The 17,637-nt window shown below is 46.2% G+C and overlaps 1 protein-coding gene across 10 annotated transcripts in view; it reads left to right on the plus strand.

The window, feature by feature from the left end:
- Window positions 1-17,637, plus strand: part of BCORL1 (BCL6 corepressor-like 1) — a 66,585-nt gene that overhangs the window by 30,106 nt on the left and 18,842 nt on the right. For 9 of the 10 annotated variants that reach the window (XM_005872725.2, XM_005872724.1, XM_014544963.1 and 6 more), the window contains 5 exons: window positions 4,265-4,430; window positions 5,525-5,605; window positions 7,407-7,796; window positions 12,135-12,358; window positions 16,946-17,167. In XM_005872725.2, the coding sequence (XP_005872787.1) occupies window positions 4,265-4,430; window positions 5,525-5,605; window positions 7,407-7,796; window positions 12,135-12,358; window positions 16,946-17,167 (1,083 nt within the window). The remainder of the gene's footprint in view (window positions 1-4,264; window positions 4,431-5,524; window positions 5,606-7,406; window positions 7,797-12,134; window positions 12,359-16,945; window positions 17,168-17,637) is intronic. The other variant, XM_005872729.1, reaches the window with a different exon arrangement.

The following is a 17,637-nucleotide window of genomic DNA, read 5'->3' on the forward strand; positions in this document are numbered from 1 at the left end:
AAGTTATGTTAACAAGCGTTCAAATTGGATGTTGATATACATCGATGAATAGATTTGCAGCCAGAGCACCATGAATTTGTTTGTGGCAGGAGTTTTTAGTGTTTTTTGGACTATAGAGTGTTTTGAGAAGTGATGAGAGCTATAGAGCCTGTCCCCAGAAACATGACTTCAGAATTTTGACAATAATTTCAAGGGGTCCATGGACCCACCCCCTTCCCAAAGCCCACCTATGGACTGCAGGTTAAGAACCCTGGGGATAGAATTTGGTTGAGTTTTACTCAGTGACCTTACAACCATCTCTGTATGGCAGAGATATTCCAAGTAGGAACATAGGACATGACATAGTAGAGCATAAATAGTAGAGCATTTGCTCAGGTAATTGTGATCTGCCCTTGGGGGTAATAATAATAATAATAATAATAATAATATAGTTGTTACCATTTGTTGAACTCCTATATACTACAAGCTTCCTATATATGTTATCTAACTTAATCTTTAAAATAACCCAAGGAGGTAAACACTACACTCATTTTACAGATAAGAAAATAAAGGAAACAAACTGAGTGGGTATGTTATCCAAAGTTACACAGCTACTAAATAGCAGAGCTGGAATTCAAACTCAGTCCTCATTGGCTCCGAAGTTCACATTCATCTCAGCTATACCATAGCATTGTTCACCCTCATGCACAGCTGTTTCACTGACCACTTAGCAAGTGTTTGTTGAGCAGCTCCTACATGCCAGTTTCTCCCAAGCAGTGGGAATACATTGTCAGGAGGGAGGTATAGCATTTTGGTGAGTGTGCTCTCTGGAGCCAGGCACAGTGCCTGAGTTTGAATCTTGGCCCTACTTATCTGAGTGATGTCAGTCAAGTTACTTAATCTCTCTGGCTCTCAGTTTTCTCATCTATACAATGAGACAATGATAGTGCTTACTCTAAAAAAAATAATAGTGCCTACTCATAGGGCTGTGTAAAGATGAAAGGAGATGATGATGTGAAATGTCCAGAAGAGGCAGGTCAGTAGAGACAAAAAGTAGATCAGTGGTTGCCTCAGGTTGGTGGGGATGGGGATTTGGGGAGTTATGGCTTCATGAGTATCAGGTTTCCATTTGGGGTGATAAAAAAAGTTCTGGAACTAGATAGTAATGATGGTAACACAACTCTGTGACTGTTAAAAACAATTGAATTGTATGGTGTATCTCAACAAATTATATGTCAACAAAGCTGGTAAAAAAATAGATTAAATGAGGTGATATACTTAAATGCTGAGAACAATGCCTGGCACATAGTAAGTGCTTAGTAAATGGTAGTGGCCGCTGTTATTATTGTTAGTGTTGCTAACAAAATAGATGTGCTGTCTGCTCTCATGGAGCTTATATCTTGCAGATGACTCAATGACAGGCTAGGGGCACTGCCTATTCCTATCTTGGATGGACAGTTCACTGGGCTCACTGACAGATGCAGAGGCCAGAGAGTAAAGTTACAGGATTAGGGACCTTGAGGCAGTGCTTAGCAATGGCCTGTAATGATTTAATAAATGCCCATTTTTCAGGAGAGCAAATAACTTAGAACTTTCTTTTCTTATATTCCATTTTCCTGAGGAAAAAAAACAAACACGTTGATAAGCAAACTATGATCAGAAGTTAATTTAAAACAGCCCCTTTCAGGGCAGGGCCAAGAATCAGAAGAGTCACCTGTCTCCAACTCCACCTGCCCAGGGCCTTGCAGAATCCTGAAGAGCCTTTGGAATCATCAGAGAAGAATGAGTTCTGCTTCATCTGGCTCTGAGTGTATTTATTTATTTATTTTTTTTTTTAAATATAGGAATCGAACCTGGGACCCTTGAGTCCGCAGGTCGACGCTCTATCCACTGAGCCAAACCGGTCAGGGCTCTGAGTGTATTTAATTGTCTTCTCATCCCTTGTAAAACTTCTTGGGGAAAACCTTTCAAAACCCTGCTCACTGGAACATTCATCTTACACAGTGGCCCCACCCTCTCAACTTTTTGCCTAAGTTGGAGTACGCAATATATTTTCACTCTTAGTGCTGCCCCTGCAGAAGATACAGACAAACCTTCTAGATGTTGTACTTGTTTTTGTCTGTTTTAGTAAGTAAAAGTTAATGATCTGTACTTGAAAGAGCCAGCTGAAAAACGATATTCAGAAATAAGTAGGACATGTTCAGATTTACATGCATGGAACTTTTTCCCCCCCCTGACTTAAAATAGTTTTTCTCTGGCCATATCCGAAGGTCAGATTTTAAGCAGCAGTTCCTATCTCCTTTTCTCCTCAATTTTTTTTTCTCTTAGCACGTTAGATTGTAGGAACTGGCAGCTAGCAAAGGGAGGAGCTGAACTTGAATATTCAGCCGAATAAGAAGCAGGTGGTGTCCATGGCTTAGTAGGAATCCCCGGAATTTGATGGGGAATGGCAACTTCCCTGTCCCTGGAGAATTGAGATCCCCATTCCCATGGAAAATGTTCCATCATTAAGATAACTGCCATCCCCTTAGCTGGAGCTAGACCAGTGATGGTGAACCTTTTGAGCTCGGCGTGTCAGCATTTTGAAAAACCCTAACTTAACTCTGGTGCCGTGTCACATATAGAAATTTTTTGATCTTTGCAACCATAGTAAAACAAAGACTTATATTTTTGATATTTATTTTATATATTTAAATGCCATTTAACAAAGAAAAATCAACCAAAAAAATGAGTTCGCGTGTCACCTCTGACACGCGTGTCATAGGTTCGCCATCACTGAGCTAGACAGGGATAACCTTCAGCGGTTCTCAACCTGTGGGTCGCGACCCCTGAGGGGGTCGAACGACCCTTTCACAGGGGTCGCCTAAGACCATCGGAAAATACATATATAATTACATATTGTTTTTGTGATTAATCACTATGCTTTAATTATGTTCAATTTGTAACAATGAAAATACATCCTGCATATCAGATATTTACATTACGATTCATAACAGTAGCAAAATTACAGTTATGAAGTAGCAACGAAAATAATTTTATGGTTGGGGGTCACCACAACATGAGGAACTGTATTAAAGGGTCGCAGCATTAGGAAGGTTGAGAAGATGGTGGCCTATAGATCTGCTTGGGGGAAACAACTTTCTTCCTAGGGCTTGCTTTCATTGTTAAGACATTTTGCTTATTCTGCATTCCCTGGATACTAGATACTGAAAATCCCTACCCTGTCCTATTTCTTATTTGGTGGAATGAAGAGACCTCGGAGCTTGTGAGAATATGTGACTATTAGGCTGAGAGTGTCCTTACGGTGCCTGTCTGATGCATTGAACAGGAGGTGTGAGTTGGGTTGAGCAAAACAGTTGAGGACACAGGTAGGGAAATAGAAGAATGAGAGCTGATGCCAAAAGACCCAGTGTGGGAGCCAGGAGCACTGATCCCAGCTGCCACTTTGTCACTGTAAGTGCAAGTATGCTAACTTGCCAGGTTTGCCTGGTAAGTGGCAGCCCCTGAGTGAGCATATGCTGTGGGTTATGTGTTGCACAGGACAAATCATTTAACTTATTGTCTTGGAACCTCAGTTTCCTTGTCTTTTTAATGGGGATGATTGTAGCTTCCCTCTCAGGGTTGTTGGGAAGATCAAATAAAATAATAAAGAGGAGAGTATTTTGAAAAGTTGAAAGTGCTGCAGAGTATAAAGTGGCTTTATTAATAATGCCTGGGCCTTTTTCATGCGTTTCATAAGTGTGGGGAGATTTGGATTGCTCCTGTGTCATGCTTTTCTACTTGTTTCAGTTGAATCTGTTCTCTGTTATTAATTTGCACGTGAAAATAGATAATTTTTCTTGAGTTGGCCCGTATAGCGAATTATTTTCAGTTGTTGGTGTCAATACCATTCACAGTGAAGTTAGACGAACACTATAGTCACCGAGCTTGCAGAAGAGACATTTTTGTTTTCTGCCTATCTCTCTACTGCTGTTTGAATATAGAGAGTATGGGGCCTGATTTTACACCATTTAAAATGACTTTGGGTGTTTATTTAGCATGTGAATGCAGACTCTGTAGACCTGTTTAAAATGATGGGGTATAGATGTCTATGAGGATTACCTAGGGCACAGGATAAAGTTCAGAAAAACCTCTGCAGCCTGCTGTGGAAGGCAGCCAGCGGTCCCTTTCCCTGGCCCCCACCTGGTGTCCATGTGTCAGAATCGGGGCACAGGGCTCAATATTAGGAGAGCTTTCTTAGGAAGGGAAACTGACCTCAGACCTGACCTTCTCTACCTCTCCACAGTGCCGGAAGCCACCTAGTGACTCCCAGGAAGTCACCAAGAAAAGCCCCAAGGGGGCTTCAGATTCAGGAAAAGAGCACAATGGAGTCAGGGTAAAGCACAAGCACCGGAAGCCAACCAAACCGGAGTCCCAGTCTCCAGGAAAACGAACAGATGGCCAAGAGGAAGGTAGGCCCCTGGGTCCTGGCCCTCTGGGCTGGGCTGGGCTGGGCTGCAGAGGGATCCCTCTGCAGGCCGGGAGGAGGGGCTCTGAGACTGACCAAAAAGTGAGACTTCCTCACTCTGCAAGGAGGATATAATTGACACCTCTGAAATCAAAGGGAAGAGAGAAGGGAGAAGCGGCTTATTTGCCTCACCCTGGTTGCTAGAATAGAATAAGACATAGTCTGAAGGCCGAAAGAGGTGGTTTTCAGACAGGCAAAAGTCAGTTCTGCAACAGAGTAGGCAACCCATTACCCTGCAATAGGTCCAGGCTCAGAGAAGAAACGAGTTTAATGAGGATTAAGACGAAACAGCAGAATGGGGTTCGTTATACTATTTTCTTTACCTTGGGTGTACTTGAAAACTCCCATGATAAAAAAGCTAAAAATGAACAGCTAGCCAGCTAGAAGGGTTTAGAGAAATTCTAAACCTCTATTATTTAGGGACGCACAAGATGTTTGGGGTGGGGAGGTGTGTACTTAACCTGTATCCTCTGCCACTAATAGCTCCTTGGCGCCCTCATCAGAGAGAGAAGCCCCCAAGTATTTCTGCCCACAGTAGCCTGTGTTCATGGCCTTGCCCGTCTGACACGACCTGCCTCTTTTCTAGTCTGTTCTCATATAGCAGTTTTTCTCTGTCTGCCGCTTCCTGCTCCCCTCTTCCTGCCTTGCTCAGTCCTCTAAGATTCATTGAGGTTACCCTTCTCTGGGACTTGCTCCAGCTCTGTGAGAACTTTGTGGAGGTGCAGCAGCCGCAGAGTCATACAGGCAGCCTGGCCTTCTCCTTTCTGGCATGCTGGTGAATCTATTCGATGCACTGCCTTTTTTTGGTGTCAGCAAAAATGACCCAACTCCCAGGTTTTCAAAACCACCAGGAAATGCTCCTTCTCGAAAAGAGATACGTAGGTGATAGCAGCCTAATGGGAGCTGATAACTGAAACCAGGGAAAACATACACCCTCCCTTGATTTTCCCACCTGAGCCACTCAGGGGGCGCTTCCCAGTCCTTAGACTCTGACTGTGATATTTCTGCCTTCTGCCCCGAAACCACACATCACTTCAGGTTCCTTGGAGAAGAAAGCAAAGAGCAGTTTCCGTGACTTCATCCCTGTGGTTCTGAGCACCCGGACGCGCAGTCAGTCTGGTGAGTGAGTGCAAGGCTGTGGTCCATCTTGGCACTGCCAAGAGAGAGAGAAATCTAGCCGAGTGATTTTGACATTGGCCCAGTTGGAGATTTGGGAATTTGATTCACTGTGCCAAGGTGCCCAGCTCCTGGTGGAGACGAGAGAGCCTAGGGTGGGGATGGGTGGGGGGATTGCCCAAGTTGTGAGGAATATTTACTTAGATTTTCAGAACAGGGATTTGACACCTCTTGTTGGCAGCCAATGGTAGAAAGCGGAAAGGCCTGTGCCACTTAGGCAAACTGGCTCTACCGCAAGCTTTGGCATCTCATGATTATTGGGGCCAAGCTTGGATACAGACATTTAGCCCTAACCCTAACTCTGGTTCACCCAGATTTTTATGCAAAGTGGATAGATTGGGGAAGCAGGGCCCAGTGTAAGCTCAGTTATCTGACATTCTATTAACTGACACTTCAGCACATGGAGAGCACAGTGGTAATTGGGACTCATAATGACAGCCTGGAAGCCTCACAAAATCCTGAAGTGTCCTCTGAATCATCGAAGAGGGCTTACATTGCTACCAGCCCCATTTTCGCATTAAACACATTATACTGCATTTGATTCTTTAGAAATTGGTGATCCTGTGTGATCTCTATGGTGATTCTGTATTATCCAGAATATTAGATTAACCAGAACACTTTGTTCCCTGGCTGGTCTGTATAATGGCAAGTTTGCTGGATATTTGCTGTCTTTAAGTGGTGCGACTACTTGAAGCTTTGGTCAAGGGCTGCTCTGTTTGCCTCAAACCATTTCTTTCTTCTGCTTACCTCACTTGGCTTTGGAGATGGTTGAGTTAATAGCCGGGCCTTGGGAGAAAGAGGGTGGTGTCTCAGATCTGCTTCTGAGGGAGATGTCAGATCCCTTGTAGTGCTAAACTGGGCCAATTTAGGATTATACTTTTGTTATTAGCAGAATTGAAGGAAGGAGTGGGGAGGAAAATGGCCTCTTGGCAAAGTGGCAGAAGAGGGTAGGGAAGAAACCATCATCCTGGGGTGGTGCGGAGAGGAGGGGGAAATGCTTTGCCAGAGGTGTAGAACAGCTGCAGTGGAATAGGGGGAGGTACCAGGGAGAAAGCTCCACCCCTGGACTCTTGCCACTCAATAGGAGGTGGGGTCAACATAAGGGAAGAGGGACTGGCTGAGGAGCATTTGGGCGGGACTAACCCAGGCCGTGCCACAGGAAAGGAACTCCTTCTTGCTTCGCTTTTCCTGAGACCCTTCTTTTGTGAAGCCCCAGATCTGCTTCTTTAGGGTGGCTCTATCAGCGAGATTGGTGGTCACATAGTAAGCAGGGGCGGGGGACCTCATGCCAGTCTACCCTCCCTCACTCTCTTCTAAATCCTAATTTCCCAAGGGGCAAGGACCTGTGGCCCTCTCCTGCTCCTCACAAAATGCTTGGTACCTTGTAAGCACTAAGTAAGAGTTTGTGGAATGAAATAAAGTGGCAACATGGATGAGGAAGGGTGTGTGGTTTGGATACTCAATAGTTGTGTGATATATTAGACTCTGTAAAGCGCTTATGGGCAAATCATCTCCTTTGAGCCTCAAAACAGTCCTGTAAGATCTTTAAGGCAGGGAACAGTATCCCCGTTTCATAGATGAGGAAACAGAAGTGAAGGAACCTTCCTACAGCATACAGCTAATAACTGCCAGAGCCTGAACTTGAACCCAGACGTTCAGATTTCTAATGCAGGACACTTGCTTCAACACCATGCTTTGTCCTTTGAAGAGATACCTGACCACCTTCTGTATGTCCTGTCTACAGGAAGCATCTGTAGCTCCTTTGCTGGAATGGCAGACAGTGACATGGGAAGCCAGGAAGTCTTCCCCACAGAGGAGGAAGAGGAGGTGACCCCCATCCCAGCTAAGCGTCGGAAGGTGAGAAAGACCCAACGGGACACCCAGTATCGCAGCCACCACGCCCAGGATAAGACTCTGCTGAGCCAGGGCCGCAGGCACCTGTGGAGAGCCCGAGAAATGCCCTGGAGGACAGAGGCTGCCCGGCAAATGTGGGACACCAATGAGGAGGAGGAGGAAGATGAGGAGGAGGGTCTGGTGAAGAGGAAGAAACGGAGACGGCAGAAGAACCGAAAATATCAGACTGGGGAGTACTTGACCGAGCAAGAAGAAGAACAGCGGCGGAAAGGGAGAGCTGGTAAGGCTGGCTGGGTGCTGCCCCAGTGAGCTGTTGTCACCCAAGCCACAATGACTTTAGCTTCTGGGCGCCCTCTGCCTTTTCTATACCTGCCAAAGGCCTCTGCACCCAAAGAAACCTGGTGCTATGAGCCTCAGCTGCCAGAGGGGTCATTTTTAAAAATATATATATTTTTTTATTGGTTTCAGAGAGGAAGGGAAAGGGAGAGAGAGATAGAAACAATGATGAGAGAGAACCATCAATCAGCTGCCTCCTACATGCCGCCCACTGGGGATCAAACCTGCAACTGGGCATGTGCCCTGACCGGGAATTGAACTGTGACCTCTTGGTTCATAGATTGTTGCTCAACCACTGAGTCATGCTGGCTGGGTGAGGGGGTCATTTTTAAAAATATATATTTTTATTGATTTTAGGGCGGAAGGGAGAGGGAGAGAGAGAGAGAAACATCAGTGATGAGAGAGAATCATTGATTGGCTGTTTCTTGCATGCCCCCTATTGGGGATCAAGCCCGCAACCTGGGCATGTGCCCTGAGTTGAACCATTATGTCCTGGTTCATAGGTCGATGGTCAACCACTGAGCCACACAGGCCGGACCAGAGTGGGTCATTTAACACTAGTCATAGGTTTTGGCTTGGGGTTGAAATTGAATGAGTTTGGACTAATCTACAGGTGAGCTGAGGATACATAGGCCCAAACCCTTCAATTTGTTATAAAAGTCTGAATCTATGGTCAAGGCCACAGTGACATCCTGGCATGGTACAACTCAATACCAGGGAATTCTCTGGTTGGCTTGAAGGAGTTGGGCTTTTTGGGAGGCTGGGCTCTCTCACCTAGAATCTTGGGTTCAGGAAGGAGGAGGGCATTAATTGGCTTTTCTGGGATGTCTCCAGCTCCTAAACTAAAATAAAGTACAATGTTTTCCTCAACTCAACAGAATAACTTAAAGTAGAAGTAGGCATAACTTTGCTCTCTCCCTTAAAGCCACAAAGGCTATTAAGAGGCAGCATGAAGCCATAGCCAGTTGCTCAGTGGTTAGAACATCGGTCCATGGACTGAAAGGTCGTGGGTTTGATTCCGGTCAAGGGCACGTATCTTGGTTGCAGGTTCAATCCGCAGCCCTCGACCAGGTGTATGTAGGAAGCAACTAAAAAATGTATTTCTCTCACATTGATGTTTCTCTCTGTCTCCCCCCCTCCCTTCCACTCTCTCTACAAATAAAAAAAAATATCCTTGGGTGAGGATTAATAAAACAAGACAAAAGAGGCAGGGTGAAGCTTTGAGGTGACCGAGGTGGCATTATTTTGTTGGAACCAAGTTGGACCCAAGGAGAAAAGCAGGTTTTCTTTGGCCATGTCAGATGCTATAATATGTAATCACGAAGGCACAGCCTGTCACCTAGCTAATATCAGTATGTTTCACTAAGTACTGTTCAGGAGCATTCCTATAATGGATTTCTAGATGAGCAAAACACACATCTCTGGGCTCAAAAATAACACCTCTATCTCGCACTCACTCTCTTTCTCTGACCTCTGCCCTTGAAGCAACAATTGATTGTCTCCTGTAATGTATTCATCCTGAGCTGCTGTCAAATATCTGCAGCTTCCTGATTAGCAAAAACTGAATAACCGCACACTGAGCCGGTAGTAGATATTGGGCTTGTTATAATGCAAAGAAGGCTAAACTTCATTTGCAGCTCTGTTTAAATAGAGACATATATGATACCGATCCCTACACTTATGAGAGTAATTGAGCTAATTTTCATCAACTATGTGAGACAGCAGGGATAGTTTTTCCTTTTTTCTGTCAGAGCCATAATGGATTGGTCAGGAATGAGTTGTCAAGCTGTTGGCCTCAGCCATTTGTGTTCGGAGGAAGAGGAGCTTTTGTAGCACCAGTCTTCTCTAATGAGGGCTAGTTTCCTAGAAACTTGGAAACTTCTTATTGAATTTATGGGCTTTTGAAACCAGAAGAACCTTCAAGGTTGCCTGGTCCAGTTTTCCATCCAATACAGAGATCTCCACAGCACTCTTGGCAGGTAGCCTTTCCTTAAACAGCTCCAGGAGCATGGAGAACACTGCTTAGCAAGGCCTCCTATTTGACTTGGGGGCAGCTCCAGTTGTTGGAAAGTAGGTCATTCTCCCTCCATGTGTGTGTCTAAGGGTTTTCAGTTGAGGTTGTTGGCTTTGGCATATGGCCTGGTCACCTTCCTCCAGATCTGGTAGTGACCTTCATGAAGGAATTGCTTGGCAAACATCTCTCTTCTCAAAAAACTCTGATCCCTCCTATTACTACTACCCACCTTTCAGGTGGACATCAGAGAGTCAGGCAGAGTCCAAACTAGACAGGTTACCTTATTCCCGTCAGAGCTTCATGACCTTTTCTTTGGTTCTGGGCTTGTGTTATTCCCTTCTTGGCCTACAGAAGGGAGAGGAAGAGCTACTCCAACTCCCACACCCACTATCTCCACTCTCCGTTCCTTTCTGTGTTACCAGGAAGCCCTCGCTCCACCACAATTGTATAAACTCCAGAGCCTGCCCTGGTCTGGGTAACGAGGTAGGGGCTGCTGCCTTTTTTGTGGCACTGAATGCTGTAATATAGCTACCCCATGTTTTCTGAGGTCCTCACAAGGCACGTTCTGTTCCTTCCTCTTTTTGCCTCAGCTCAAACTTGTTGCGTTAAAATCCCTGGTTTAGAATATTTTGATCGGAAGTGCCATTACAACCCATCTAGTACAGCAGTTCTTGGATGGGTTTGGGGACCCACTAGTGCAGCGGTTCTCAACCTGTGGGTCGCTACCCCTTTGGCGGTTGAACGACCCTTTCACAGGGGTCGCCCAAGACCATCCTGCATATCAGATATTTACATTATGATTCATAACAGTAGCAACATTACAGTTATGAAGTAGCAACGAAAATAATTTGATGGTTGGGTCACAACATGAGGAACTGTATTTAAAGGGCCAGAAGGTTGAGAACCACTGCACTAGTGGGTTGGACTAGTTAGGAGAAAGTGGTAGTGTGACTTCTGGCCTTCTAAAAGCTTTGCATAACCTACAGTCAATTCCTCATACTGTAATGATGGCTCCCACATCTGGTCTGCCCTTGGTGATGCCACATGTGAGAGCACGTGGCCAGGTTCAGGGAGGCGAGTTGAGAACTCTTGGATCTTGGCAACCCCCTCATTTTACAAATTGGAGAAACCAAGGCTGCAGCTATACATTTGACAGACATACTGATCTTATGCCATGTACTAGGTAGGCATGGTGGTCAGGCTTATGGGGGAGATAAAGAACACATGGGCATGGCCCTATGTAAAAAGCTTACACTTAAATAATATGATAATGATGCCTTACTCTTTCTAACTCTTTATAAAGGGGTTTTGCATTTGTTACCTCATTTAATTCTTATGTTAGTCCTATGATGTGGATTATATTCTCCTCATTTTACATGCATAGAAATGAGGTTTGGGGAGGTTATGACTTGTCTCCAGCCAGTCACACAGCTAGTGGTGTGGCCAAGCCATGTAACACTAATAATAGCTAAGAGATAAGGGAAAACCCCGTCTATCCCTTCTACATGTGAGGTTTAGGACTGACCTGGGTGATGAGACTCTTGGTAATGGGGTTCCCAGTGCCAATCAGGGATCCCTGCTCTGGAGTTGGAACCAGTTGTAAGAAATTAGGAAGTGCTTTGTTCAGTGAGCTGTGGGTAGAATTAGAGATGTTACCCAGTCTGTTCCAGTAACTTGATTTCCACCTCAGGGGGCAGCAGGTTTCTGTGATTGTCCACCGGTTGAGTCCCAATGGCACTTTCTGGTTTTAGGGAGTTTCTGTGGCTTTGATCTTTCTGTCCTCAGAGAGTGACCAACAGGGCAATCAGGTGGGTAGAGTTGAGGCTATGAAGGAAGTCTCCCACCATTTACTCCCCACTCTAGTATGCTTCATACTTCACTTCAGCAGAGCTTCTAAATTTGTTTTCCCATTGGAATGGAGAAAGAGGCAAAGGGGATAGGGAGAAAGCTGAAAAGGAAGTTCTGATTTGCTTTGGGCTTTGGGGAAATCTTTTAAAAATGACCCTCATTTTGGGGACAGACAGATGAGTCTCCCCCTCCTGGCAGGGCTGGGAGTTGTCACCTGCTTATAGAGGAGGGACTGACACTGAAATAGAGTGTCCATTTGAGAAGTAGTTCTTGGAATTGTCAGCACCAATACAGGTAGATAATTACACGTTTGTACTGAGATTCTAATCTCCAAATTCCTCTGATTCATGTTGGAGGAAGGCTTGATTTTTCTGTGTTCTATTTCCCTGACATTCCTTCTTTCCCCTTTGGTGCCTTCAGATTTAAAGGCCCGTAAGCAGAAGACTTCGTCCCAAAGTTCGGAGCACCACCTCAGGAACAGGAACCTTCTCTTGCCCAACAAAGCCCAAGGGATCTCGGATTCACCAAATGGTTTTCTCCCAAATAACCTGGAGGAGCCAACCTGCCTTGAAAATTCAGAAAAGCCATCAGGAAAACGAAAGTGCAAGACCAAGCATATGGTGAACGTCTCAGAAGAGGCAAAGGTGTGTTGCTAGCTACTGGGAGTTGTGGGAGAGGGGAGTGGGCTAGGGTTGCAGGCTTTCCAGAGGCTCCTCTGTCAACAGTTCTCTGAGTGAGACAGTGAGTGAGTGAATGAGTGAATGGGAGGATCACATTAACCCATATTTATTAAAGTATTTTAAACTAGTTCTAGAAGCGTTCAGGGGAGGATTTGAAGTTAGAGCTGACTGTAAGCATTTGCAAAGTATAGGGTTTGGCTCATGATGGCTTTTCCTCCACAAGCCTTGGATTGCTTTTGAGTTAAGGAAGAGTTAAAGAATATGGCAGCCTGAATAGCTTGTTAACATCCAATCAAGAAGCTTTTGTCTGCGCTTAACTCACTGGGAAATCAATCAGGAAGATTTCTGAGTTAATCAAGGTAGCAAGCGGGAGCAAGGTAGTTAATGTCTAGACAAAGGTTGCTGAAGGGTGGGGCCGAAGGAATTCCACTTGGGTCCCTTTATAGCCACCCATCCCCACACTCACTATCCAGTCGAAAAGGAGCAGGTAAGTGGGCACTCACCATTCAGTAGCCAGGCAAACATTCTAGAAACCCTGTTTAAAATTGACATCTCTTTTGGGTCTGATGTTAACGACATGGGTGTTAGGTTCCACATTATACAATTTGAAAAAATCACAGTTCTCATCATGGGTGAGCTATACATTTGAGAGAAGTGAAAGTTTGGGTTCAAATGTGTACTCGTAATATGTGTTCATCATTGCCAGCAACAAAAATATGCTCATATTGGGCTTTTTATGGTGGTTGTGCTTCTTCTTGCTCTTTCCAGCTCCCAAGCAGGGATCCCTGCGGGGCACTGGCAAAAGGTGGGAGACTAGGTGCTCCTTTGCCCCCCCTTCTTCCACATTCTGGAATCTGGTTCCAGCTCAGATGAGGTACTCAAATGTAATTTATTATCTTTAAAAATAGAGATGAGTCCTAGCCAGTTTGGCTCAGTGGATAGAGCATTGGCCTGCGGACTGAAGAGTCCTGAGTTTGATTCCGGTCAAGGGCACATGCCCAGGTTGCAGGCTCCATCGGCTGTGCAGGAGGCAGCTGATCAATGATTCTCTCTAATCATTGATGTTTCTCTCTCTCCCTCTCCCTTCCTCTCTGAAATCAATAAAAATATATTTTAAAAAGAAGAGATGATACTCCTTCCATCTCACAAGGGTGTTTAGGGGAACAAAGGAGGAAGTATGTCTGTTAAAGGCTTTCATCATCCTAAAGTGCTTTCTGAGTTGGTGTACATCCTTGAGCTTTAGCCTAGGCAAGAAAGAGGGGACAGCCCTAGCTGGTTTGGCTCAGTGGGTAGAGTGTTAATCTGCAGACTGAAGGGTCCCAGGCTCGATTTAGGTCAAGGGCACTTACCTGAGTTGAACATGTCTCTCTCACATTGATGTTTCTATCTGTCTCTCGCCGTCCCTTCTACTCTCTTTAAAAATGAATGGAAAAGTGAGGGGGATGTGGGAAGAGACTGTACAAAAATCGTGCACCTATGGATGAGGACAGTGGGTGGGGAGTGAGGGAGGAGGGTGGGGTGGGAACTGGGTGGAAGGGAGTTATGGGGGGGAAAAAGAGGAACAAATGTAATAATCTGAACAATAAAGATTTAATTAATAAAAAAATGAATGGAAAAATATCCTTGGGTGAGGATTAACAAAAACAAAACAAAACAAAAACAATGAGGGGTCAGAGGTACAGAGTAGCAAGGGAGCAATGACCATTCCCTGCAACCCCCAGAGGGCTGAGAGGTGGGGGTTCTGAGGGGAAGGGCAGGAAAGTCAGGTCTGTGCTGAGTGCTCCATTCACACAATAGCTCTCAATTCTCACAGCGACTCTTGGAGGTAGGCGCTGCTGTCTTCTTTATAATTAGGAAACTGAGGCTCTTGGAAGTTAAGGGACTTGTGCAAGGTTACTTTGGGGTCCTAAGTGACAATTGGTTCTTGAGGCAGGCCAGGCTGCCTACTGGAGCCCCACCCCTAGCCCCACCCATCCTGCTCTTTGCATATGCCTCCACCCTGTGAATGGATGGCTGCTCCTCTATCCAGGAGTCACTGGGGGAGGGGACGGCCAGGGAGGGAAACACTGCAACCCTGAGCAGTTTTGGCAAAGGTGGGAGTCACCCTCCCTTCTCCCAGCTCTTCCAACATTGAGATGGCCTTGTCCCACACAAAGGTGACCAGCTGCCTCGCATCCTGGAGCACATGCTGATACTTCTGTCTGGTTATTCTGCTTGGCGGTGTGTCCACTGAAATGTTCCTCCCAGAGAGGTTTTGTCTCTCACAGAGCCTCACTTTCTCCCTTGCACCTTTCTTTCTCTCCCAGTCACCACCACCTACTCCAGTTGCCCCCATGGCATGGGGTTTTGTAGTGGGAAACAAGGTAGGGAGTGGTGGGGGACACGCCTGCAACACTGAAGCTGGGGCATTGGCCATAGGCTTCTTCTCACAGGGGATCCGAGCCAGGATGGAAGGGGGAGGGGGAGGTGACTCCCATTTACTCTTGTTCCTCCCCTTCTAAGGCAGCCTTCCTTGTCTCTGGCAACTCTGGCCCCTAGAAGGAGAGTTACCCTTTGGCTCCTATCTTCGCTTAGCAAAAACCTGGGCCCTTTACCCAGCATCCTCCAGTACTGCCATTATACACCACTGTCCTCCTGGCAGCAGAGCAGCATTCTACACTCAGAACTAGTGCCTTCCTGCTAGTGATTGTATCTCTCTGCCCCTTTGGGAAGAGGATGGATAGCGGCTCATGTTGTCTTGGGATTTACCAGAGGAAACAAATGCCCTGGCCCTCCTTTCCTGGCTTCATGTCTTTCTAGGCAACTTTTCTGGCTGCCCAGGGCTTGGCAGATGGCTCAAGTCAACAAATATTTGTTGCAACTACGTGCCCAGCCCTGAGTTAAACACTATAAGGAATAAAAGAGAAGATGACAGTATAAACCTTGCTTTCAAGGAGCTTAAAACTTAGCAGGGGAGGCCAGACTTGCCCATGGCTTCCTCCCAGAACGAGTGATCCAAAAGAGAGCAAGGAGAAGCCACATTGTCTTTTAGGACCAAGCCTTGGAGGTCACATATCATCATCTGAGCAATCTCCTATTAGCTACATAGGGTTAGCCCTATCCAGTGTGGGAGGATGCTATGCAAGAGCATGAATATCAGGAAGTGGGGATCATCAGGGGCCATCTTGGAGCCTGATGAGGGCACAGTCTGCCTTCTGCCTCCCAATGATTTATGTCCCTCCCACGTGCCAGACACACTCACCTGGCATGGGCCTTTCCCAAGGACCCTCAAAGTCTCAACTAAACATGGCATCAGCTTCAAATTTAGAATCTCATAGTCTAACTGAGGTCCAGGTTCAGATGAGGCTTCTTGGGTCTGGTTCCTTGAATGCAGCTCCTGGAGCACAGTTCTTCTCAATGCAAAGACCCCTGAACTAAGGAGACAAGTTACTTGTCTCCATAGATGCAATACACCATGGTGGGACAGGCATGGGAACTTACTCTAGAGTCTAGAACAGGGGTCCTCAAACTTTTTAAACAGGGGGCCAGTTCACTGTCCCTCAGACCGTTGGAGGGCCGGACTATAGTTTAAAAAAAAACTAGTCGGCTACTAAGCAACAGGCAGTGGTGGCAAAAAACACCCGGCGGGCCGGATAAATGTTTTCAGCGGGGCGCATGTGGCCCGCGGGCTGTAGTTTGAGGACCCCTGGTCTAGAACATTCCAGTTCAAATGGGAGGAAAAGGGAGACACGGGAGTCATTCATGAAGAAAGGACTCTAATGTTTTATGAGCACCCACCCTGTGCATAGTTCTGGAGCCTCTTGTTCATGATTTCAAAGACCCTGCAGGGGAGAGAGTGGGGGTCAGAGAGTTGGGGCTTTGCAGCTAGTAGATGACAGAGGCAGAATTCAAACCCAGAATTGCCCGAATCCCAAGCCTGAGGCCTTCCACCACTCCAGGTGGGCATGAGTGTGACCTGGGGACAGGTGTGGTAGAAGATGGGGAAAGCCTGGTGAAGGTTAGATGTGGGGGAAGGTTTTTGCAACAAGAGTGAAGGCTTTCACAAAGGCTTTAGTCAAAGTTAGTTGTCTCCGCTCATCTTTACTCTCAGAGTTTGCTTCTGCTTATAGCAGTGGTTCTCAACCTTCTGGCCCTTTAAATACAGTTCCTCATGTTGTGACCCAACCATCACATTATTTTCGTTGCTACTTCATAACTATAATGTTGCTACTGTTATGAATTGTAATGTAAATATCTGATATGCAGGATGGTCTTAGGCGACCCCTGTGAAAGGGTCGTTTGACCGCCAAAGGGGTCGTGACTCACAGGTTGAGAACCGCTGGTTTCTAGCGATGATGTATAAAAACCTCTATGAATGGAGATTGAGACAGGTTACAGAAGGCATGCAGAGTGCTTGAGAGAAGCTGAGATGTCCCCTCAATCTCTGATGTCCAATCCCTTCGTCCTTCCTTGGTTTGTGTGGTTGAGGATTTGAGCCCCCTTAGCATCTGCTCTCTGGGTAGAAGTGAATGGGAACCTGTGCTGACCCGGGACTACATCGCTGCTTTCCAGGGCAAAGGACGTTGGAACCAGCAGAAGACACGATCTCCCAAGACTCCCACCTCAGTGAAAGCCACGGAACTGTGCACACCCTCTAAGTGCCGAAGTGCCAGCCTAGAGGAGGCCTCAGAGCCCCCAGCAGCCCTGCAGATTCCCCCAGAGGCACGTCGGCTCATTGTGAACAAAAACGCGGGCGAGACCCTCCTGCAACGGGCGGCACGTCTTGGCTATAAGGTAAGGAGCATCCGGCTGCAGGACACAATTGCCCTAGCATCTGGAGAAACCCTCCCATTGGCTCTTCTGTGGCCTGGGCAGGGCTTTGTTTGGGGCTTGAACCTGGCTGGCCTCCTTGTTGTGAATGCAAGCTTATTTGAATGGCAATTTAGAATGAACATAATTGAAATGGTAACACAATATTATGCAATACATTTCTAGGCCAGAAATGGTTTTGAGGGGGTTAAGTTTTCTTGAATTACCTTGTTCAGTGGCTCCTGCACTCAGAGGAAGAGGAGTGATCATAGAGTAGGTCCTCCTATTTTTAGGTTTCTGATGCCTATACCCAACTCTTTTAAAATATCTTTTTATCGCCCTGACCGGTTTGGCTCAGTGGATAGAGCGTCAGCCTGCAGACTGAAGGGTCCCAGGTTCGATTCCGGTCAAGGACATGTACCTTGGTTGTGGGCACATCCCCAGTAGGGGGTGTG

The sequence above is a fragment of the Myotis brandtii genome, unplaced genomic scaffold (assembly GCF_000412655.1).
Source record: "Myotis brandtii unplaced genomic scaffold, ASM41265v1 scaffold39, whole genome shotgun sequence".
Taxonomy (NCBI): Eukaryota; Metazoa; Chordata; class Mammalia; order Chiroptera; family Vespertilionidae; genus Myotis; species Myotis brandtii.